Source organism: Gorilla gorilla, chromosome 6 (genome assembly GCF_029281585.2).
Source record: "Gorilla gorilla gorilla isolate KB3781 chromosome 6, NHGRI_mGorGor1-v2.1_pri, whole genome shotgun sequence".
In the NCBI taxonomy this organism is placed as follows: domain Eukaryota; kingdom Metazoa; phylum Chordata; class Mammalia; order Primates; family Hominidae; genus Gorilla; species Gorilla gorilla.
This window is the reverse complement of record NC_073230.2, coordinates 11,713,643-11,736,616: the sequence shown is the minus strand read 5'-3', so window position 1 is coordinate 11,736,616 and position 22,974 is coordinate 11,713,643. Positions and strand designations below refer to the sequence as shown.

The 22,974-nt window shown below is 52.0% G+C and overlaps 1 protein-coding gene across 3 annotated transcripts in view; it reads right to left on the bottom strand.

The window, feature by feature from the left end:
• Positions 1-13,264: 13,264 nt before the first annotated feature.
• SDK1 (sidekick cell adhesion molecule 1) overlaps positions 13,265-22,974 on the bottom strand; it is a 965,237-nt gene continuing 955,527 nt past the window's right edge. For all 3 annotated transcript variants that reach the window (XM_055346825.2, XM_055346826.2, XM_055346828.2), the window contains one exon: positions 13,265-14,550. In XM_055346825.2, coding sequence (XP_055202800.1) covers positions 14,290-14,550 — 261 coding nt within the window. In that variant the 3' untranslated portion in view covers positions 13,265-14,289. The remainder of the gene's footprint in view (positions 14,551-22,974) is intronic.

Here is a 22,974-nt window from a genome sequence, read left to right as displayed (position 1 = left end):
TGCAGTTTACTTTATCTGTTTTATATGCATCTACTTCTCCTTTCTATTGATTAATGTTTTTCTATTCTTTTCTTTCAACTTACCTATATCATCATATTTGAAGCAATATTACTGTAGAAGGCATAGAGATGGGTCATTTTACCCTTCTGTCAATCTCTGTCTTACATTGGGTGAATTTTCATCGTTTCAGTCACAAAAGCTTCACATTATGTGATTTAATTTATGTAAGATGTTCAAAAAAGGCAAACCGGAGAGACAGACAGTAGATTTGTGATTGCGTAGGCCTGGGTCAGGGTTTGCAGATGTGGGGAGGAAATGGTGAGTGACTAGTAATGGGTATAAGCTCTGCTTTGGGGATGATAACACTCTAAAATTGGAACAGGGTAATGATTGCACAACTCTGTAAATGTGCTCAGAACTTGTGACTTGTACACTTTTAATGGGTGACTGTATGGTGTGGCATGTAAATTATATCTTGGTAAATAAAACTGTTAGAAAAAAAATAATAACAGGGCCTGGTGTGGTGGCTCACGCCTGTAATCCCAGCACTTTGGGAGGCCCAGGTGGGTCGACCACCTGAGGTCAGGATTTCGAGACCAGCCTGGCCAACACTGTGAAACCCCATCTCTACTAAAATTACAAAATTATTAAAATTACAAAAAAATACAAAAATTAGCCAGGTGTGGTGGCGGGCATCTGTAACCTCAGCTACTTGGGAGGCTGAAGCAGGAGAATCGCTTGAACCTGGGAGGAGGAGGTTGCAGTGAGCTGAGATTGTACCACTGCACTCCAGCGTGGGTGACAGACTGAGACTCCACCTCAAAAATATAAATAAATAACAGGCAGTGGGTTACATTTGGCCTCTGGCTGCAGTTTCTGAACCTCTGATCTCGACCAACGATCTACAGAGGCCTCACTGGGCAGTTGTTACGGGGCCTACCTGGGTGACATTTGCAGGATATTATTCTGGCTAAAAGCAAAGAAACTCGCACAGCCTAAGGAAACCTCCCAGGGGAATGGGCTGGCCAGGTTGGAAGATGCTCATGGAAACTGAGAGTGTAAGACTCCAGGAAAAAGAAACCAACAGGTGCATTTTGATTTAGAAAAATGTAAATAGGTCATCAATGTGAGTACTGCACACAACATATCACCAACTGGTGCAAGCGAGAGAAGGAGCAGGGTTTTGACAGCGTCTGATGCAGAATTTGCGCTTCCTGCACACACTGGGAAGAGAGCCGTTCATGGCCTGCCTCTAGGGGACACAGTCACAGTCACACAACCCTCTTGATCCCTGACTTCCTGTAATGTCCTTGGTTTAGCTGCCTCCGGCTCAACCTGGCTCAACTGGCTCTTCCCTCAGCCCAGCCATGGTGATGAATTTCTCTTCCCGTTAGCTAGATGGGAGCAGCTTGTCAACAGAGGGCAGACAAATTGGCTGGTGGTAGATTTGGTGAAACAACCTCCCTGAGAGCAGACAGGGGCACTGGGGGTTCTGACCACTGACCTCCACCTTGGCTAACCTGTGCTTCCTTGTGCCGTTAATCTTCTTGTTTTCCAATAATCTCTGCTAAGAGCGACCAGGATTCTTGGTGGTCTAATTGAGATTCCAGCGGGTTTCCAGTTTAAGTCTGAGCTGGATTCGGATTCATTCGGAAGGCAGTAGAACATCCAGACGCCAGATTTAGTGGTGATTGTCCTGGCTGTGATGAAAGACAATCAGAATGAGAGGCTACTCTCGAAGGGAAGACACAGAGGCTGGGATGTAGCGTGTGGGTGTGGAAGAGCGAGCCTTAGCTGGCTAAGCTTTTAAGTCAAGGGTTAAGTAAGTTAATATTTCTGAAACTTCTAAATATATTTTTAAAATGTATGACACTTTTCAGTACAGATAATTCTGAATGGAAGAATAATTCTGAATGGACAGACCCAAGGTATAATTTCTTACCCAAAAGATCCTAAGTTGCCCCCGAATGAAATGCTGACTACAGTCCAGCTTCAGTTTGGGCTGGTTAAAACCAGGGTTATGAATTTTAAGAGAGGCTATTTTAGGCCGAGCATCGTGGCTCATGCCTGTAATCCCAGCACTTTGGGAGGCCGAGACAGGCGGATTGTGAAGGTCAGGAGATCGAGACCATCCTGGCTAATGCAGTGAAACCCCGTCTTGACTAAAAATACAAAAAATTAGCCAGGTGCGGTGGTGCGTACCTGTAGTCCCAGCTACTTGGGAGGCTGAGGCAGGAGAATCACTTGAACCTGGGAGGCAGAGGCTGCAGTGAGCTGCGATCGCCCCACTGCAATCCAGCCTGGTGACAGAATGAGACTCCGTCTCAAAAAAAAAAAAGCGGCTATTTTTTTTTTTTTTATTTACTTAAAACTCTACCTGTATGAATGGGTTGATGGTGAAACCTTGGAGTGGTTGGGTTGAGTCATCTCTGACCTACTTGTGAGGACAGGTGTCCTGGTCTTCTGTCCCTGGTTTTCCTGTGGACACCTGGGCGGCCAGGGTGGGATGGCTCACACATCGACTGGTGGACCCTGTTTCTTACCTGAAGTGCCCTGAGATGGTGGTGGTGGAAGCAATGCTGACAATGGGAATAAACTAACAAACACTAATATATATAATATATCTTTGGAGGCTTCACACTGCTTTCCCACTAACTTCCCATGTAATCCTCAAAATAACCTAGTGTTATATTATGGAAAAGAATGGCTGGGTGTGGTGACACATGCCTGTAATCCCAGCACTTTGGGAGGCTGAGGCGGGCAGATCACCTGAGGTTGGGAGTTCGAGACCAGCCTGACCAACATGGAGAAATCCCGTCTCTACTAAAAATACAAAACTAGCCAGGCATGGTGGTGCATGCCTGTGATCCCAGCTACTCGGGAGGCTGAGGCAGGAGAATCGCTTGAACCCAGGAGGCGGAGGTTGTGGTGAGCCGAGATAGCACCACTACACTCCAGCCTGGGCAACAAGAGCGAAACTCCATAAAAAAGGAAAGAAAAGAAAGGAAAGGAAAAGGAGAGGAGAGGAAAGGGAAAATGAAAGGGAAAGGAAAAAGGGAAAGAGAAAGAGAGGAAAGGAAGGGAGAGGGTTGTGATTTTCCCTAGACCACACAGCTAGGAGGTGGCTCGCTGTCTCCATTTGAGGACTGTGCCCATTTGCCTAGGAGGCCAAGAGAGGACAGACACTGAGGGCTGGCGAGGGTGGATCACCCAGCGTGGATGCCTTCACATTTTAGGTTTTCTCTTTTTTATTGGGAAGGATAACACATGTCCATGGTGAGAAATGCAGTGTGAAGTTTAGTCTCTCTCCACTCTGGTTCCTTTCCTTTCGTTCGTTTTTTGTTTTTTGTTTTTTTTTTTTTTGAGACAGAGTCTTGCTCTGTCGCCCAGGCTGGAGTGCAATGGCGTGATCTTGGCTCACTGCGAGCTTGGCCTCCCAGGTTCAAGTGATTCTTTTGCCTCAGCCTCCCGAGTAGCTGGGACTACAGGCACGCACCACCACACCAGGCTAATTTTTGTATTTTTAGTAGAGATGGGGTTTCACCATATTGGCCAGGCTGGTCTCGAACTCCTGACCTCGTGATCCGCCTGCCTTGGCCTCCCAAAGTTCTGGGATTACAGGCCTGAGCCACCGCGCCTGGCCTCCTTTTGTTCTTCTTTCTAGAGGCAACCACTGTTACCAATTTCTTGTTCATCTTTCCAGAGACAGTTTCTATACCTTCTAGCATGTGTGTGTGTTTACACGCACATATGGAGATGGCTCTCTTCATGCATGTGATCCCATCTCATTCTTTTTTTTTTGAGATGGAGTCTCACTCTGTTGCCCAGGCTGGAGTGCAGTGGCGCGATCTCGGCTCACTGCAAGCTCTGCCTCCAGGGTTCATGCCATTCTCCGGCCTCAGCCTCCCAAGTAGCTGGGACTACAGACGCCGGCCACCGCGCCCGGCTAATTTTGTTTGTATTTTTAGTAGATATGGGGTTTCACCGTGGTCTCGATCTCCTGACTTTGTGATCCACACGCCTTGGCCTCCCAAAGTGCTGGGATTACAGGCGTGAGCCACTGCGCCCGGCCCCATCTCATTCTTTTAAACAGCTGCATGGGTTCCCATGTGTGGATTGGCATAATTCATTTTCCAAATCCCCTTCCGATGGACATTTGGGTTGTTTAAAGTCTTACATAATGAAAAACACAATGTCTAATTTTTTTCCCTTTTAATTCTTTTTTAAATGAAAGTAACATATGTAAAAGTCAAATAGTATAAGAAAACATATCATAAAAGCTGACGGTCCCTTGTGTGGTCTCTGCTCCAGGTCTGCTTACTCTGCCACAGCCTTGCAGCCCTGACTCTCCATCCCAGGCTGTCATTTGCAATTCCTTTAACTGTTGAGTCTTGTATTTATCCTATCTACCCTCATCTTTCTTTTTTTCTTCTTTTGTTTTTTCCAAGATGCAGTCTTCCTCTGTCACCCAGCCTGGAGTGCAGTGGCACAATCTCGGCTCACTGCAACCTCCGCCCCCTGGGTTTAAGCAATTCTCCTGCCTCAGCCTCCGGAGTGGCTGGGATTACAGGCACGTGCCACCATGCCTGGCTAAGTTTTGTATTTTTAGTAGAGATGGGATTTTGCCATGTCGGCCAGGCTGGTCTCAAACTCCTGACCTCGCGATCCTCCCACTTTGGGCTCCCAAAGTGCTGGGCTTACAGGTGTGAGCCACCATGCCTGGCCCTCATCTTTCTAAGTATTGTGCTGTGCTTGTGCTGGGACTTTGATCATTTTTTTTTTTTTTTTTTTTTTTACATTTTATGACTCCTCACTCAGGAATCATAAGTCTTAGCCCTCACCCTGCTCACAAACATCATCACAAACATTACCCTCCCTCACTCCCCAACATAATTATATCACAGTTTGTTAACAAGTCAATACACAAAGTTCAATATATAATAGCTACTTAAATACCACCCACAACTGAGGCATGTAGTGTACTATGAAGACATTTCCTTTCTCATATGACTTTGCACATGTGGTAGACATTTCAGCAGATCCCCAAAATCCAGAAGTGCTGGCTTCACTGGCAGGGCAGGCAAGTCCAGGGGAGAGGAGTTCCCTGAGGGTGTCTGGCCTGGTTTCCCAGGCAGCTCTTTCCATGTGTTACAGAGCAGGTCTCCAAAACTGGCCCTCAGAGTGAATGGGGAAGGCAGGGTTTGCATCAGGGTCCACACTTGTGGAGGGAGGAAGGGCAGGATTGGGTGGAGTTTAGCCATGCTGTGTGCCTGGCAGAGCCTTGGCCAAACTCCCTGGGAGCTTCAGGGTAAACGTGTCCCACCAGAGTTATTCCCTGTCCAGCTGAAATGGCCAAACCTTCCTTGATATGCCCACTTCCATCCGCCAGAGATGTAGCTGCTCCTGGAAGAATGAGTCCTTGGGGGAGGCAACTCTCTGCACCTGAGGCAAATCCTGAAGGCACTAGAGGCTTTCTCTGCAACACGGTATTATGCCCTTTCTTGACAGGGGTTTGGGGGGTGTGCACGTGTGTCCACCCCACATGCATGGTGTATACACATATATACAACCCACATACACGTATACATACACACACACAAATGGAACCATGCTTATTTTGCACTTAATGGTATAGCTTGGAGATTGCTGTGCCCCTACCATGGGCCCAGCGTTTGGTTACAGGCAGGCTGCAAGGCAGGTAGCATCTGATGTGCTCCTGTCTCCCCGAAGCACTCAGCATGTGGGGATTGCACGCTAGAGTTGGTATTGCACGCTAGAGTTGGTATTGGGGTGTGCAAACGAAGAAGAAAGGACAAACTCTAACCTCATGGGACTCATGTCCTAGTCATGGGGAGGATGTAAAAATAATGAACAAGGTCCCAGGGTGTGGCCTTCATGAGACAGTGGGTGGCCAGAGATGGGGGGACCAGGCTGGCTGGAACCACTGGGGGTGGGGAGGGGTGGTTCCTGGGGAAGAGACTGAGCATGGGCTGAAGTGCAGAGGACAGAAAGACATCAGTGGTGGAGAAAGTATGAGCAATGGGTGGGGGAGGGTGGAGTGAGAGAGCCCAGGCCAGCCCACACTTGTGCTGAGGGCTCTGCAGGGGGCTCACTGTGAGGCTGAGCGGCCCGTCTCCATGAGAGATGCCCCTACCCAGGGGCTTGTTGGATCTCCACCTAGTTTCTGCCATACCTCGCCTCTGTGGCAAGCGAGTCCCAGATTCTCCAATTCTCTGGCACTCAACGTCCTTGCAAAATGTTCCCTAAGACAGAGACAGGCAAGCGACCCATCCCTGTAAACCTGGGACTCCACCAGGGGAATGGGATTTTCCTCTCGACCTCCCTTCGGGGACCCCATGGGGCTCTCTGGACCCACCAGCTCTGCAGGCCAAACATTGGTGGCGGCTGGAGAATCCCACAGAAACGGATGCATTTTCGGGATGCCTCAGAAATATGACTTTTTACTGTAATTAAAATATTTGAGTCTGCATGAAATTCAGCCCCATAATAGAGTGGTTTGCTTAATGACTGCAGAGCATTGTCTTATCTGAGGAGAAGCAGGACATTTTAAGACCACAGAGTCCAGAATTCACAGCTTGGAATTTTCACCCACGCTAGCTGTTAATTGACATAAGCCATTAAAGGGAAAGAATTTTTGGCAAATCCTGAGGTACTTGTGCAAATCCATGGACACGTTCAAATCCTTTTGAAATAAGCATCCGGTGAGCCAAGCATTTCAGAAACATAGGCTGCTTAACCGGAAGGTTTGCAAAGGCTTCTGTGGTTCCCGAATACAGTATCTGCACATGACCATGCGGAATTTTGATTTTCTTGGGAAATATGGAAAGACCTTGTCACCAACCTCAGAACCATGGCTTGGTTTGCCATTTTCTTTTTTTTTTTTTTTTTTGAGATGGAGTTTCGCTGTTGTTGTCCAGGCTGGAGTGCAGTGGTGTGATCTCTGCTCATTGCAACCTTCACCTCCTGGGTTCAAGCGATTCTCCTGCCTCAGCCTCCCGAGTGGCTGGGATTACAGGCACGTGCCACCACGCCCAGCTAATTTTTTGTATTTTTAGTAGAGATGGGGTTTCTCCATGTTGGTCAGGCTGGTCTCGCACTCCTGACCTCAGGTGATCTGCCCGCCTCGGCCTCCCAAAGTGCTGGGATTACAAGCATGAGCCACCGCGCCTGGCCTGGTTTGCCATTTTCTTAGCACTGTGGGTCTTGCCTGGCCGTGGTATGAACCGTGGTAAACAGGAGAGTCCTACCCTGCAGTCACCCTTGACCCCATGGTGGAGGCCATGGGGGTGCTGAGGCCGCCAGGGCACCTGCGGCCCGCTCAGTGCATGCTGGTGCTTCCCGTGGTTAGGCCCCCACATCTTGTGAAATCTGGCTTCTCCTTTCCACGGGGTCTAAGTGCGGGGAAGTAACGATCCTGCATCTGTGAAGGACACCAGAGGTCACCCCTGCCTCTCCTTAGGGTCAGAGCCTGAGGTCGGGGTGGAGCCAGGGGCCCGCACTGCAGGGGTGCAACGGCTCTGCACTCTTCAATCTGAGTCAACCCTACACCTTCTTGCTGGTGGGCATGGGGATGGTGACCTGCAGAGAAGGTCACTTCATCTAAGGGTAAATTAGTTCATGACTCTCACAGAGCACTTTTTTTTTCCCCCCGCTGGAAGTACCTTGTTTTGTGGAAAGCATGCCAGGCTGTTGCTCCAGCCTGTGTCCCCGGCACCCTGTAAGTGAGGCCTCAGCCCAGGTGGGTTAATCTTTTCACGCACACTGGGGACATGAGTGTGTTGTGGCTGCAGAGCGTGTGCACCATGATGTAGGTAGCATTTCCCGCCTGAGCCCACACAGCAGGGACGCGGCTGCCACTCTGAGAGCTGGAGGGCCTTCCCAGGAGCTTTGCTACCAGAGCTCGGGCCTGTGGGGGCTCCCCCAGGTTCGTGAGCAGGTTCTTCGGTTACAAGAAGGTGAATGAACCAACTCAGGCTAAGTTCAGCAAAAGGAACTTAGGGGATGTCAAGAGCTGGACACGTGGACAGGAGCCCAGCTTGGAAACTGGCAGGAAGAAAAGGGGGCTCTGGAAGCCAGGGGCTCTGAGAGAAGAATCTCAGAGGAGCCTCCAGATTGTTCATTCCCTGCTGGGGAATTCAAATTGTTCACATTCCCAGGAGGGAGCAGCGCCTGCCCTGCCCCATTCCACCTGGCTCGGGACACACGTTGCCTCTTGGCCTGGAAGGATGGCCCCAAAGAATGGTTGTCCCATGCAGGATCTGTTGGGGGAAGAGGCGATTTCCCAGAGGCAGTGAGGCTGCTGTCGGGCAGGAGAAATGGGCTGTGGCAGCCACAGCACAGGCAAACCTGCTCCGCCCTTGAGTTTGGCCCTTGGGAACCCAGCTCAGCTCAGAGATGCTTTGGTAAGGGTGGTGCCCATTGGTTCAAGAGTCGTAGCGGGGCCTGGGACTTCACCTCCTGTGGATGGGGCTCTCTGTGAGGGAGAGGAGACCTGAACTCAGGAAGATGCGGGTCCCTCCTGGCTCTGCACCTATGGAGTGCCCACTTTAGATGGCACAGAGGCTGGAGGAAGATGGGCACTGGGCTCTGTGGGACCCCCAAGCCCAGAAATCCACAGGCTCCTCCCAGGAGTGATCAAGCTGGAGGCTCCCTCCCCGTCCTCCTTCCTCCCTGTTTTCTCACCCACAGGGAACCAAATGCTGATGCCGGAGTCCCAGAGGCCATATCAGGGCTCCTGCACTCAACTCCTCTCCCTTCCGATGTGGCTGGCATCTCACCTGGGCTGCTTTTCCTTCTTGTGGAGTTATTCTTATGTAATCGTCATCCAACAAGACAGGGCAGTTCTTTTCTCCGGGCTAACTAGTTGCGTTTACAACTTTCTCCCATGAGCTCTTCAACAATAGTAGTAACGGCGGGGCTTTGCATCACCTATCCCAACTTAACTCATGCCTTTCCTCTTTCTAACAGGAGAGGATGGTGTGGGGAAAATAAAATCTTCTAAGCCGCCTGTGCATTCAGCCCGTGACGTTGCAGTAATGACGCCAGGCTCTCAGCTGTAGGGAGAGGTACATGCCTCCTCACAGGATAACAGCCCACGGATCTGAGGGTGACTGCAGACAGCCTCGTGGGAAGCAGTGCAGTGCAGTGGTCAGGCCTAGAGACCAGGCTCCGGAGCCCCCAGCTGCCCAGGTTTGGAGCTGATCTGCCTCGGTCAGCTGGCTACCCCTGGGCAAATGGCTCCACCTCTCTGGGCGCGTTTCCTCATCTACACAATGGGACCCCCCTGACTGTACCTACCTCACAGGGTCCTGGTGGGAGTTCTATGGATTAACGAGAACAAAGAGAACCGTCAGGCACATGGCGTGCGTTCAGTAAATGTCAAGGGCCTTTTCCACCGCAGCTGCAACTTCTGAAATATTGCAGATGGTGGGAAATCTGCAGACTTACATGTGGTATTATGGAGGGTGGTGGGATGTGGGCTGAACACGGTGGGAAAACAGAGAAAATGAAAGGGTTCTTACCTGGGGCTTATCAGTGGCAGCGACTGCTTCCGGAGCAAAAGGTAACGTTGGCAAAGTCAGAACCCTGTCCCTTCATTCAAGGTCAGAACACCGGCCCCACCCCGGCCCCTCCTCGCGGCAGCGTAGCTTCCTTGCTGCGTTGGAATCACCTGGGGAGCTTTCAAAACAAATGTCTGCACCTGATCCCCAGAGACTCTGATTTAATTGGCCTGGGTGTGGCCTGGACACTGAGATTTTTAACAATCCTGGGGCCACTGAGGCCCAAAGGCCTGCAAGATGGGTGATAAGGGGGCAGCCATGCTTCCTCCTGCTGGCCCCGGCATGTGGCTGCCTCAGTGGCCCCGTGTTTCATAGAAGCCCAGGGTACCTGCAGTGACTGGCAGATGCCTTTGAAAATTCCACTTCAGGCACCCTGCAGTCCCAGCACTTAGGGAGGCCGAGGTGGGAGGATCACTTGAGCCCAGGAGGTTAACATTGCAGTGAGCTATGATCACACCACTGCACTCCATCCTAAGCAACAGGGTGAGACCCTGTCTCTTAAAAAGAAAGAAACAAGCAAAATCCCACTTCCAAAAGGGAAGGGAATGGCCTCGTCTCATTCCCTCGACCCAGAGCACGCCTGGGGCGTGACAAGCTGTGGTGTGGACAGACCCCTTAGGAGGGAAAGGCCGTCTTGCTCACAGCTCCACTTCCCCCCAACCAAGGCTAAGTTTGGCTATGAGCTGTTCTTTTCCTCCGGACACCTGTGAAGTCTCTGGTGGTCCAGCCAGGTGGTGGGTGGAGTTGGGCTGGCCCTGGGAATGGCTGCTGGTCCATGCAGGGGGGTCTCACTGGCTGAGGCTCCATGCTGCCTGCCCCAGGTCACCCGGCCAGGGTGTGGAGTGGCTTTACCCCTGACCTCAACTCCAGTTCGGGGGGATGCTGCCTGTACACACCTGCATGTCAACAGGATAAAGGTAAGGGTGTTGGGGGTGCCGGGGGTCCAGCATGGCACTGGGGTGAAGTCCCAGTGGTTCATATTTACAGCTTTTCAATTCCAGAAGGTTCCTGAGGTCTCCCGAATAATTGCATCAATACTTGAAGAAAATCACAAGCGTTTAAGGAACAAAATAATGTTTTTATTAAAAATTGTACCCATAGCACCTCTCTGTGTTCCTACAAGTTGTTTCTTTTTTCTTTTAATGAGATCTGTTTTTCTGCACGATTTCAGAAAAAGTTGTAGGGAACGCTTCAGGGCTGACCTGACGGCTCCCTAAACCAGAAGGTGTCGCGGGAAGGAGACGTGTCCCAGTGGGCAGGCTCAGCTCATGAGTTTCCACGTTGTCCTCACCTTTCAGACTGGATCCATGCTACCAGGACAATGACCCACGGGGAGCCACACTTAGGTACGCAGATGGGTTGCTCGTCAGGAGGACAGCTACACTGTGTGCCAAGAATGCGTAACAAATAAAAACCATGCTACGAACCGTTAGGCAAACATCATGCTTCAGCCCAGTCACAGTCAGATACAAGCACGGCCTCCGAAGACCTGTACAGAGTTAGCCACCTCCCGGGGCTGTGGAGGCGCGTTCCGTGTGTGGCCATCTGGGTCCCCTCTCCCTGGGGCCCCTCGTTTTTTGGCTACAGCATTGAGTGAAGTGCGCCTTATAAAAGCAGGCCGGGAGAGAGGCTGAAGGGGAGGCTGGGGAGAGGGGCTTAGGCTGGACCGATTCACCCAGAAGGTGGCTGTGCAGGAGGCCGAGGGGGCGTGGCCTGGCAGCTCTCTCTCGGCTCACCTGCCTGGAATCTCTGCCCTGGCACCCCAGGAGGAGGGAGCTCTGCACACCCATCCCTGTGGCTCAGACGGAGCCTCCTGGCCGCTCCGTGACCACGTCCTTGCAGGGCGGGGCCGAAGCAATCTGAAATGAGCCACGTTGGGGGTGGGTGGGGAGACTCAGCCACTGCTGTCATGAGGCATCCGCAAGGCGTGACTTTCAGCCCGGCAGGAGAGAGCGGGAGCACATTCCATCTAGCCTGGCTTAGAGACATTTTGCTTGTCCTCTTTTTAAAACCGAGATTAAAATCCGATCTCCATCTTCCTAGGCTGTGATTTGCTTTTCCTTCCCTGAAGATAAGGAGTTAGGAACTGACGCTTCTCAAATGCCGCATCGCTCTGGGAGGCCAAAATCTACCTGGAAACATCCAACTCTGTTCCTTTGCACAGGGGGTTCTCATGGGACAGAGTCCCTCCGAGTGACAGGCATGGGCGCTGTCCTAAGCACAGTCCAGCAGCAGCCAGGAGGCCGGCGTAGCCTCGGACAGGCCGCTCCGTACAGATCAAGGTTTACTAAGAGTGGAGGGGAGACAGAAAACACGAGCTTGAAACAGAAGTGTCATGATGTTGTATCGAAAACCCGAGAGCAACAAACATACCTCGAATCTGCTCATCCTCAACCTAAGACGTCTCAACACTCTCCCTGGCATGTAAAGCCACGTCCTCATGGCTGCAGAGAGCAGTCATCAGAGTGCACAGAAAGCAGCGCTGGCCGTGGTCTCCATTTATCGCTTCTCTTCCAAGAAATTCCAGTGCTCACATCCTGGCTTCCCGCCCACTTCGCCCTCTCCGGGGCCGAGGGGAAGGAGGTGGCGCTGTCCACTGTGGCGAGTCTTGTCCGGGGACCTGTGGGTTGCTATTCTCATGCAGAAGTGGCTTTGGGCAGAGCATCTAGGATTTTTGGTTTAGAATATTTCCCCCTCCACTCAGAAAAAGGAGGAGAAAAGGAAGAAGGAATAGGGGAGAGAGGGAGGGAGGGAGGGAAAGAAGGGAGGGAAGCAAGGAGGAAAGAGGGGAGGGAAGGAAGGAGGAAAGAGGAAGGAAGGAAGGGAGGGAAGGAGGGAGGGAGGGAGGAAAGAAGAGAGGAAGGGAGGAAGGAAGGAAAGGAGGGGTAAAGGAAAGGAAGGAGGGGAAGGAAGGGAGGAGAGAAAAAAGGAAACTTGCCATACCCTCTAATTTTGGAAAGACTGAAAAGGGGTTTTCCAGCCTATACAAAACTCTCCTTGGTCTCCTGGGGCCATACTCAGCAACGCTGACAGCACAGAATCCAGGCAATATCCACACCCTCTGCCCATGGAGGTGCACAAAACATCTAGGCAAGCAGGGGCCACACTTTCTGCACGTGGCCAGGAGACTGGCTCCTGGGTGGCACTGGTCAGATACTGCTCAGTTGTCTCCTACCCTCAGGTCACTGGGGGAACGGCACCTGCCCGTTTGCCGTGCACTGGGGGGCACTGACAGGGTGGTCTTGAGTCTTGTGTGTGTCACACTTCTGCTGGTGAGGGGGCACTTACAGGGACCCGGGGCATACACGCCAGTGGGCACCAGCAGTGCTGCCGTTCCATCCAGACCCGGGACCCGGGCTGAGGGGTGGACCATGGCAGCCTAGTCGTCTGTTGCAAAGATGACGTGAGGGGCTAGAGGCATGGCCATCTCTGAGCTGTTAAGTTTTCCAAAGTAGTTCATACTCTTTTCATCTAGCTGAAAAATTTAAACCAAACAATGACAATTTTAAATAAAAAAAAGAAATGTTTCCAGAAAACCTGTTAAGGCTAAAAGCTGGCCTCGGACTGGGAGAGGGGGCAGCAGCAGCGCCAGTGGTGGAGAAGCGGTGGCTGCTGCGAGCAGCCAGCAGAAGCCAGGACAGAGGGAGGGGACGGCCTGGTGTGCACGAGGCGAGTCGGGAGCGTGTGTTCTCAGAGCTGTTTTGCTTTATTTGCAGACACTGTTGCTTTTCATCTTTCCCATGTACAAAGCTGAACAATTAATAAAAAGGCACCTGGAGACAGCAAAGACGCATTCATTTCATGTGACATAGTTTAAAAAAAGATAAAAAGATTTTAAAAATACTCTGGTTAACAATGCACGCTTCCTACGTAACAAGCAATTCTGGAGACGCCGTCCCGTGTCCTCGTGTCCCGCGGAGTTGACCGTGTGCTGTGTTCGGGGAAGGAGAGGGCCAGCGTGGTGGCTTCCAGCCCTAAGAGGCTTCCCTCTCCCTCGCTGTCAGGTGGGAAGGAAGGGGGAAAGACAGGCAGAAAAGCCTGAGGACCGCACCACTGCAGTGACACAGACAGTGACGGCTGAGCCACAGCTTAGCATCCCTGCCCGGCCGTCAGGAACCTGAAAGCTGACTCCTTGCCTAGACACTGCCAAGTGAGAACATTTCAGAAACGGATGAAGTTGGGACAAAACACGCTGAGCCCAGGGAAAAACGTTTGCTCTTCAAACCCCAGGAGCCGCCGAGGATGTCCTGCGTTGAGAAGGGTGTGAGCCGCTGGTTCTCTGGAAGAGGAGGTAGAAAGAGACGGGGGCCGGCCGGGGCAGCTCTGAGATCTCACCTGACCCTCCACTCCCTCTCCCCGCTTGAGCCTTCCTAGTTGGTCTTGAAGACGGAGAAACCCAGGGCTGGGGAGGTCTGAGGTCCTCCCAGGCCCCGGAGGTGCCAAGCCATTGCACCAGTGAAATACACCTTCTCTTAAAAAGAAAAGAAAAAGAAACAAACCTGCTTCCTGCAGCGAAGTTACAAAAAGCCGTTTAAAAAAACCTTCCTAATTGAAATCTAGTGTCCACAAGTAGGTAAAATCATCACTTATCAGATTTTTTTCTTTTTAAACAAAAACTTCAGCTCAGTTATTGGAGTTGATTGTCTTAACAAAAATAGACTCCGGAAAGTTGCCTCCGTTCCGCCCTGAGGGAGGCGCGGCGCTTTGCTCACACGAAGGAGGAGAAGCCGGTGAGCGGAGTCCGCGCGCCGGGACCGGCGGGGGTGTAGACGCCGCCCGCGCTCTGCGTGGTGATGACCGGGTGCAGCTGCGCGCCCGCCTCGGAGCCCGCCACCGCCTCGTACCTGTGCGGCGCAGGTGCGCGGCCCTGGGCCCTGCGCTTCCATGAGTTGTAGTAGGTGGGGTCGCTCATGTAGTGGTTCACGAAGGAGTGCTTGGGCAGCGCGTCCTCGTAGTCAGAGTCCGTGGCCTGCGGGGAGCGGGAGAGAAGGTGTGAGCGCAGGGCAGGGCGCAGGGCCCGGAGCGTGCTGGGCAGGAGGCCTGGCGGTGGGGGCACCTCCCCAGGGGCGTGTGTCGCGGTCTCCAGCCCTCTCCCCACCCCCACCCAATGCCAGGCCCTCCCACCCTCCACACAGGAGAGCAGGCAGCCCCCAGGTCCCCCTCCCTGATCCAGGTGTGACCGACACTGCATTTTCTCAGCTGCATCCAGCCCCTCACTCTGTACCAGGTTTCCGAGAAGAGCTGGGCCTCCAACCAGGTCTATGCGGCCTCCCCACTCAGGAGCAATCTACATGGTCTCCTCACCCCAGGAGAGGTCTACGCGGCCTCCCCACTCAGGAGAGGTCTACGCGGCCTCCCCACTCAGGAGAGGTCTACGCGGCCTCCCCACTCAGGAGAGGTCTACGCGGCCTCCCCACTCAGGAGAGGTCTACGCGGCCTCCCCACTCAGGAGAGGTCTACGCGGCCTCCCCACTCAGGAGAGGTCTACGCGGCCTCCCCACTCAGGAGAGGTCTACGCGGCCTCCCCACTCAGGAGAGGTCTACGCGGCCTCCCCACTCAGGAGAGGTCTACGCGGCCTCCCCACTCAGGAGAGGTCTACGCGGCCTCCCTCACTCAGGAGAGGTCTACGCGGCCTCCCCACTCAGGAGAGGTCTACGTGGCCTCCCCACTCAGGAGAGGTCTACGTGGCCTCCCCACTCAGGAGAGATTTACGTGGCCTCCCCATTCAGGAGAGATCTACGCGGCCTCCCTCACTCAAGAGAGGTCTACACGGCCTCCCCACTCAGGAGAGGTCTACACAGCCTTCCTCACCCCAGGAGAGGTCTACATGGGCTTCCCACCCCAGCAAAGATCTAGGTGGCCTCCCCACCCAGCAGAGGTCTACACAGCCTCCCCACACAGGCCCCAGGGGACTCTGCCTGCCCCTACAGGGCAGAACATAGAAGAGCCCCAGGGGTGGGGAAGATCTGGGTCTTTGGTTTGCCTGAGACTAAGATGTGGGCTGCTACAGACCAACACAAAAGGATTCTGGAGGTGACCAGGTACAGGGAAGCGGGTGGGCAAGGTGATGAGGTAGAGGGGAAGGAGGGGGTGGGGGGGTGATGAGGTAGAGGGAAAAGACTGGGTGAGGGAGGTGGTGAGGTAGAGGGGAGGGTGGGTGTGGGGGTGATGAAGTGGAGGGGAGGGAAGGGGTGGGGGGTGATGAGGTAGAAGGGAGGGGAGGGGAGGGGGTGGGGGGTGATGAGGTGGAGGGGAGGGGTGGGGAGGTGATGAGGTAGAGGGGAGGGTGGGTGTGGGGGGTGATGAGGTGGAGGGGAGGGAAGGGGGTGGGGGGTGATGAGGTGGAGGGGAGGGGTGGGGAGGTGATGAGGTAGAGGGGAGGGTGGGTGTGGGGGGTGATGAGGTGGAGGGGAGGGGAGGGGGTGGGGGGTGATGAGGTAGAAGGTAGGGGAGGGGAGGGGGTAGGGGGTGATGAAGTAGGAGGGAAGGGAGGGGAGGGGGTGGGAGGTGATGAGGTAGAAGGGAGGGGAGGGGGTGAGGAGGTGATTAGGTAGAGGGGAGGGGAGGGGGTGGTGGGTGATGAGGTAGAAGGGAGGGGAGGGGGTGGGGGGTGATGAGGTAGAGGGGAGGGGATGGGTAGGGGGTGATGAAGTAGAAGGGAGGGGAGGAGAGGGGGTGGGGGTGATGAGGTAGAAGGGAGGGGAGGGGGTGGGGAGGTGATGAGGTAGAGGGGAGGGGAGGGGGTGAGGTGTGATGAAGTAGAAGGGAGGGGATGGAGGAGGTGATGAGGGGAGAGGATTGGGGGGTGCATCCTCCCCTTGCAAGTGATCGTGTGACATCACATCCACAGAGACCTCCAAGGGTGGGGAGGGGGCCGAGAAATGAAGCTGCCTGAATAAGCCAGGGTGTCTAATATGTCTCCCCGGCCAGGTACTGAATGGCCTGGCCCCTCAAACACACGGAAAAGTGGCCTGAGGCCTCCCACTGATGTTTGAAGATCAGTCCCTTTGAGGCTTTTTTCCTTTTTATAAAATAAATCAGCAGCTTCCATTAAGAACATGGACCCTGCATGTTTTCTATGTTCATTTTCTGAAAGCAAACCTCTATTTTATGGTCTTTTGGTTTGATGTGAAGTCATTGGAAGGACTGTTAAAGGAGATAGTGGACTTTGGGAGGCTGAGGCGGGCGGATCACCTGAGGTTGGCAGATCACCTGAGGTCAGGAGTTCGAGACCAGCCTGTCCAACACGGTGAAACCTGTCTCTACTAAAAATACAAAAATTAGCTGGGCATGGTGGTGGGCGCCTGTAATACCAGCTACTTGGGAGGCTGAGGCAGGAGAATCCCTTGAACCCGGGTTCAAGGGATTCTTGAGGTTGCAGTGAGCCGAGATCTCGCCACTGCACTCCAGCCTGGGCGACAGAGCCAGACTCCATCTCAAAAAAAAAAAAAAAAAAAAAAAAAGGAGAAAGCAGAGGGTGAAATTGATTTTTTTTTCCCCTAAGAAGGTGGAGGTTTCTCGGTTTTGCTGATAAGTGCCACATCCTCCCAGATGCACGGAGGCATCCTGGGACCCTCACCTGTGCATCCTAACAGCTTCCTGGGCTCCTAGGGGATCCACCTGGTGGCACAGAGACCAAGGCGCTGCTGCGGAACTAACGCTAAGACGCTTCCCAGGGCCCCCGTCTCTCACAGGGGTCTGGCAGACCTGACCTTTTTCTCTCCCCAGAGGGTATCACGGGAACTGGGGAGGGGGTAAAAGAGTGAGCGGCCTTGAAATGCCAGCTGAGGATCATCAGCTGTGCATTGAGGCAGCAGACTCCTGGGAGTGGCTCCAGCTATCCTGACTCTGTGGGTCTGTCGGAGGCCGGGGAATGTGCATTCTTTTACAGGCTCTCTGAGGATTCCGATCAGCGGCCAGGCTGGGAGCTGCGCCTTGTGGGTGTTAAGACAGACGGCTGTGGCCCCAGATGTGGGCCCCATTGCCAGCCACAGCAGCTCTTTCAGAAGTAAACACTCTAGAAGGAAAACTGCCAATCCAGTTTCCCCAGGGTGTGTGAGCCGCGTCCTTGCAGCTGGAGGCGGGGGTGGGCAGGGGATGGGAGAGTTGCCAGCTCCCCTAATTTTGCAGGAGGTCCACACTGAGACCCAGGAAAACAAAAGCATCTCTGGGTGCGGTGAGTGATGTTCCTGCCGGCTGCTCCCTCATCTGAGAGTCAGAGTGAATTACCCACATCAGCACCCGGGCAGGAAGCTCTGTTCCATGAGCCGACACCGTCCGGCACCTACGGACTTGGATCTGTCCCGGAGCCCTGTGAGAGTGGTCAGCCTCCAGGCTGTGCAGAAACCCCACGGAGGTGTAGCAGGGAGCCAGTGATTCCTGGGATTTGGGGACACAGGCTGAAAATCTACCTCCAACTGGAATATTTACATGAAACTAACAGCGAGTCACAGATTTGGGACTTTTCCGAACATTAAGTGTAAACTGTTTGGCTTATGGTACAATACACAGAACAGCTGAATCCATCTGTGGCTTCTCTGCATTTAGGAGAATTGCAGACGTAAGACACATCTTCCCACACACACAGAGACCCCGGAGCAGCCAGCTTCTCCATCAGGTGACGATGAACACATCTTCCCACACACACCGAGACCCCGGAGCAGCCAGCTTCTCCTTCATCGGGTGACAATGATAAACGTGGCAGTGGCTCCTTTTTCGGGAACACCGATTACATACCAGATTAATGCCCGGGCATGATCTCTGCAACTGGCTGAGGATCCTATGATGCAGATGTTACAATTCCCACTTTATGAATAAAGAAGCAAGGCTCAGCGAGAGAGGCTGGGTGGGAGCCTGCACCTGAGCTCCCAAACCCCTAGGGTTCACCCACCTCCGCAGATCCTGTAACTTCCTCCCAGTTCCAGGCTTCTCTCTAGGATCCGCGGAATAGGTGTACAACCCCCCATTCCAAATTCCAAAACCCACAATGCTCTGAAACTCAAAAGTTTTTTTTATAACTCATTTGGTGGCGAAGGCTGAGCTGACTTGAGCTAACCTGGCAGCTTACCCCTAGCTGAACTGATGTAGGGCTGTTCAGTGTGAATATTCTCATATTCTGCTACAAGAAGACTAATGTGTTTGGTCGCCAATCGCTGGCCCGGCCCTACTGGAGCGGTTCCCTAATATATGATGTACTCCCAAACTTGAGAAACACTGAATTCTTAAATATATCTGGCCTCAAGGGTTTCAGCTAAGAGATCAGGGATCTGTATTTGTGGCTGTTTAAGATTTATTTATTTATTTTTGAGACGGAGTTTCACTCTTGTAGCCCAGGCTAGAGTGCAGTGGTACGATCTTGGCTCACTGCAACCTCTGCCTCCTGGATTCAAGCTATTCTCGTGCCTCAGCCTCCTGAGTATCTGGGATTACAGGTGCCCGCCACCACACCTGGCTAACTTTTGTATTTTTAGTAGAGACGGGGTTTCACCGTGTTGGCCAGGCTGGTCTTGAACTCCTGACCTCAGGTGATCTGCCCACCTCGGCCTCCCAAAGTGCCAAGATTACAGGTGTGAGCCCCTGCACCTGGCCTGTTTAAGATTTATTCTTCATCTGTTTTCTAGGGGCCTTGAGGTGGCTTACAAGGTTAAGCTCTGCGTAAACTAAAACGGAAGAAAAGAGAACAAAGATCATCTGAAGGAAGCCAAAGGAATCTCCATGATTAGCCCCCGAATTGGGTTTGTTACTTCTTTAGAGACCAACTTGGAATCTAAACTTCCTGAAACTTAGGGAAAATCACATGTATTGAAATATAGTGAAGGAATCACTTTTCTCACAAGAAATTCACAGAATACTTAGGAACGAATGACAGAAATTTAATGCTAGGTTTCACAAACTGGGGTTAGGGTTCATTATCATCTGAAGGTCAAATATGAAGTTCAAGACTTTCATCCTCTTTTGACTGTATTCCCAGGTCCCGGGGTCTTCCCCATTCAACTTCCCTACCACAAGGGATCCTAGTATGGAAAAACGGTAAGTGCTGACTGGATTCAATTTCCTCGTCTTTGGTCTGAAAGAATCAACATCCACAAATGCAAGTGACCTTCTTAGGGTCATACTGGCTGGGGCCAGACCGGGGCCAGAACCAGCCTGGTTTCTCAGCCAAAGGTGGCAGAAATAAAGTCCTTCTAGTGGCAGGGAGGAGATATCTTCAACCCCAGTTGTAGAATAGAGAAACACTATTTATATGGGTGAGTCTTATATGGAAAGCATCTCTGCATGGTGGAGAAATCAGCAATTTCAGTGGGACGGCGTGCTACGAATTCAATTAGTCTGTCTTGCACCCACTCGGTGACCCTTTGGGCATCTCTCTGCCCTGTGTACACCCCTGCCCACTCCTCCTCCTGCAGCTGCCAGGCTGTAGGGAAGCAGGGTTCACACTGGGTGGGGCCTAGGGGTGGTTCGGAAGGGACTGCTGAGCTCTCACTGGAGTCCACATTTCCAAGAGCATGTCCCGAACTGCTAAGAGAATGAGTGTAGCACACGGCCCACACCCATCTGCATGTTTACACCATTTCCTTCATGGCTTGTATGTATGTTGCTATGTATCCTGATGTTTCCTCAGCCAAAGATCTAAAAGTCCTATAGTCTCAAGAGAAGGGTCTGTGACAACATGTGGATGCCAAGAAGGGGGCCTGGCGGGAGACACAAATTGGGAGTGCTTGGTTGTCCAACTCACAGTGATTCCTGTTGTTTGCGTCTAGGCCTCAACCCCTTCTTTGAAGGAAGCAGTTCTTCCCCACCACATAGATAGGCTAGCTTGCCTCTCAGAAAACCGTGATTGGCTAATGGCTGGGCATGTGGCTTCAGCTCAGCCAATCAGAGTCTTGCCTTGGGATTTTTCACAATGCAGCTGGAAGGGAAGAGTGCTTTGTTCTGGGGAGGAAAGCTGGGAGGCCGTGAGTTCTGAGTGGCCAGTGCCCACAGACCCAGCCAGGTGATTCTATAATAACAGCTAATTGGACAGAACATAACCATTGTACAGAAAGAAGCAGAGACACGAGGCTCCAAGAGGCTTTTTTCTTTCTTGCTCTCTATTTAGGGAGGAGAAGTGAGAATACACCCAGGGCCACATGACCAATAAATGTCAGGCAGAGCTGAAGCTAAAAGCTGGGTTTCCTGGCTCCTGCTCACCCCTGTCATTGCCTCTTTGAGAAAGCACAATCTTAAAATGTCATTCTTCCTCCTGCTGCCTGCTCTGTTTATTATTTATATGACATTATTATTTTTTAATGGGGATGTATTTTAGTGAGTTAGAATTATTGACAAAATGGAAATGCTGCAGGGTCTGTTTTTGGTAAGTTTCCTGTGTGATGTGAAGTAGCAACGTGTGTCGGTTTCCCGGGAAACTGTAGAAGGACAGAATGTGATTGGATGCGGTATCAGACCGACTGCGAGAGTTTCTAAAGGTGCACAGATGCCTGGAAAGCAGCTAATAAAGATAATCTCAACACTTTGGGTATTATGTTGGCAAGATGAAAGACTCAAATATTATTAAGGAATTAATGGGTACGATGGGGTTGATCTAAGTTGGTGGGAGCAGGAGGGATTTTGAAAACAGTTTCTTTGGATTTCGAAAACAATCTTTAACATGTGATTTGAACGGCAGATATCATTCAGAAGCAGCCACATGATAAAACCGTGACAAACCCTCTTGTTTCTAAACAGGAAAACAGAAATAGCCACAGCATGCGTCGTGTGACACTTAGGGCATAATTCAGAGGAGCACCTCCGATCAGGAAGGCTCCTGAGCACCTGGGAACGGATCTGCAGAATTTTCACTTTAGCAATAGTTCTGAGAGTGGTTTAAAAATGTCCTGGGGGATAAAAGGATGGCCTCACTGTTTTCTTAGTGAAATCTTCGCTTCTCAGGAGAGTTTTTCTAGCGGAGACCACACAGGGCTTCTCACTCCTTATCTCCTGGGCCCTGGAGAAGAAGGTGAGCAGAAGCCTGCCTCTGTCCACGGCTTTTACCAACAAAAATGCTGTGTCAAAACACTGGCTTGAAGCCAGGGCCAAGGACGTACATTACTCTTTATTCCTAACATTTCGGTTTATATTGTATTCACATCTAAAAGCTGTCTCCAGTAGAGAGGATAAACGTCTTAAACCCTCATCTAAATCCAAGCCACTTTTTTGATAGTCCTATTTGAAAACCAATGTTACAGCTTTTGGGTTTATTCCATTGCTGAGCAACCCTCGGTCTGCTTTCCCTGCAATGCTTTCTTCTCTAACAGCCTTTTCTGCAGTTCTGTGACTGGATTCTGTTTCTGTAAACTTGGAGTTAAGGCACCAGGCCAAAGCCCACATTTCTTCCCAGTCCCCTCTGAATATCAGAGTTACTAGCCATGAAGGCCAGGCTATTTCTGGAATGGCAATGTGAGGAGGTCAGCAGACCCTCTCCCCAGTGGAACAATGATTTAACTGGTGAAAAGTATTTTATAAATAACCATCTAAAATCTTTGAAGGCTGGGTGCAGTGGCTCACGCCTGTAATCCCAGCCTTCTGACAGGACCAGGCAGGCGGATCACTTGAGGTCAGGAGTTCGAGACCAGCCTGGCCCACATGGGGAAACCCCGTCTCTACTAAAAATACAAAAATTAGCCAGGTGTGGTGGCGCACACCTGTGATCACAGCTACTCGGGAGGCTGAGGTGGGAGAATTGTTTGAACTGAGAAGGCAGAGGTTGCAGTGAGCTGAGATCGCACCACTGCACTCCAGCCCGGGCGACAGAGCAAGACTCCCTCTCAAAAAAAAAAACCAAGTATTTGGAAACGGTGCTCAGAGTAGACAGCAAATGGAGAAAGATAGACTGATACAAGATCTGCTAAATCTCACTCGATAGTGAGAGTCTGTGGTGCTTGAGCCATGACCTGCTCTCCCTATCCAATGCCCCCAGCTCAGTGTGACAGAAACTCCACCCTGGGCAGATGTGGCAACAAGGCAGGGCTGCTGGTTTAGGAATTTAACTTGGAGAGGAAAGTTCTGGCATCTCTTATCCAGCTTCCCCTTTCCCCCAACCCAACTCCATGTTGAAGAAGCTCTATTCTAGGCAGAGATGGCCAAGAGTACTGGGGCTCCTGTCCCCCATCCAGCCTTTGCTTGTAAGCTGGGAGCCTGTACCAGGTATGGTACGCCAAGAACACTGGGCCCCGAGTGCTCCCACCCCAGCTTGTTTGTAGGAAGAAGTCCCACGCTGGGAGGAGCAGGCCCAAAAGTCCAGGGACTGCCCTCTCAACCCAGTGCCCCACTTGTGTAGCGGGTGTGTCACTATGGAAGAAGAAGGCTATTGTCCTCACCTCCACTTTGATGCAGTGACACAGAGGTCCTGCACAG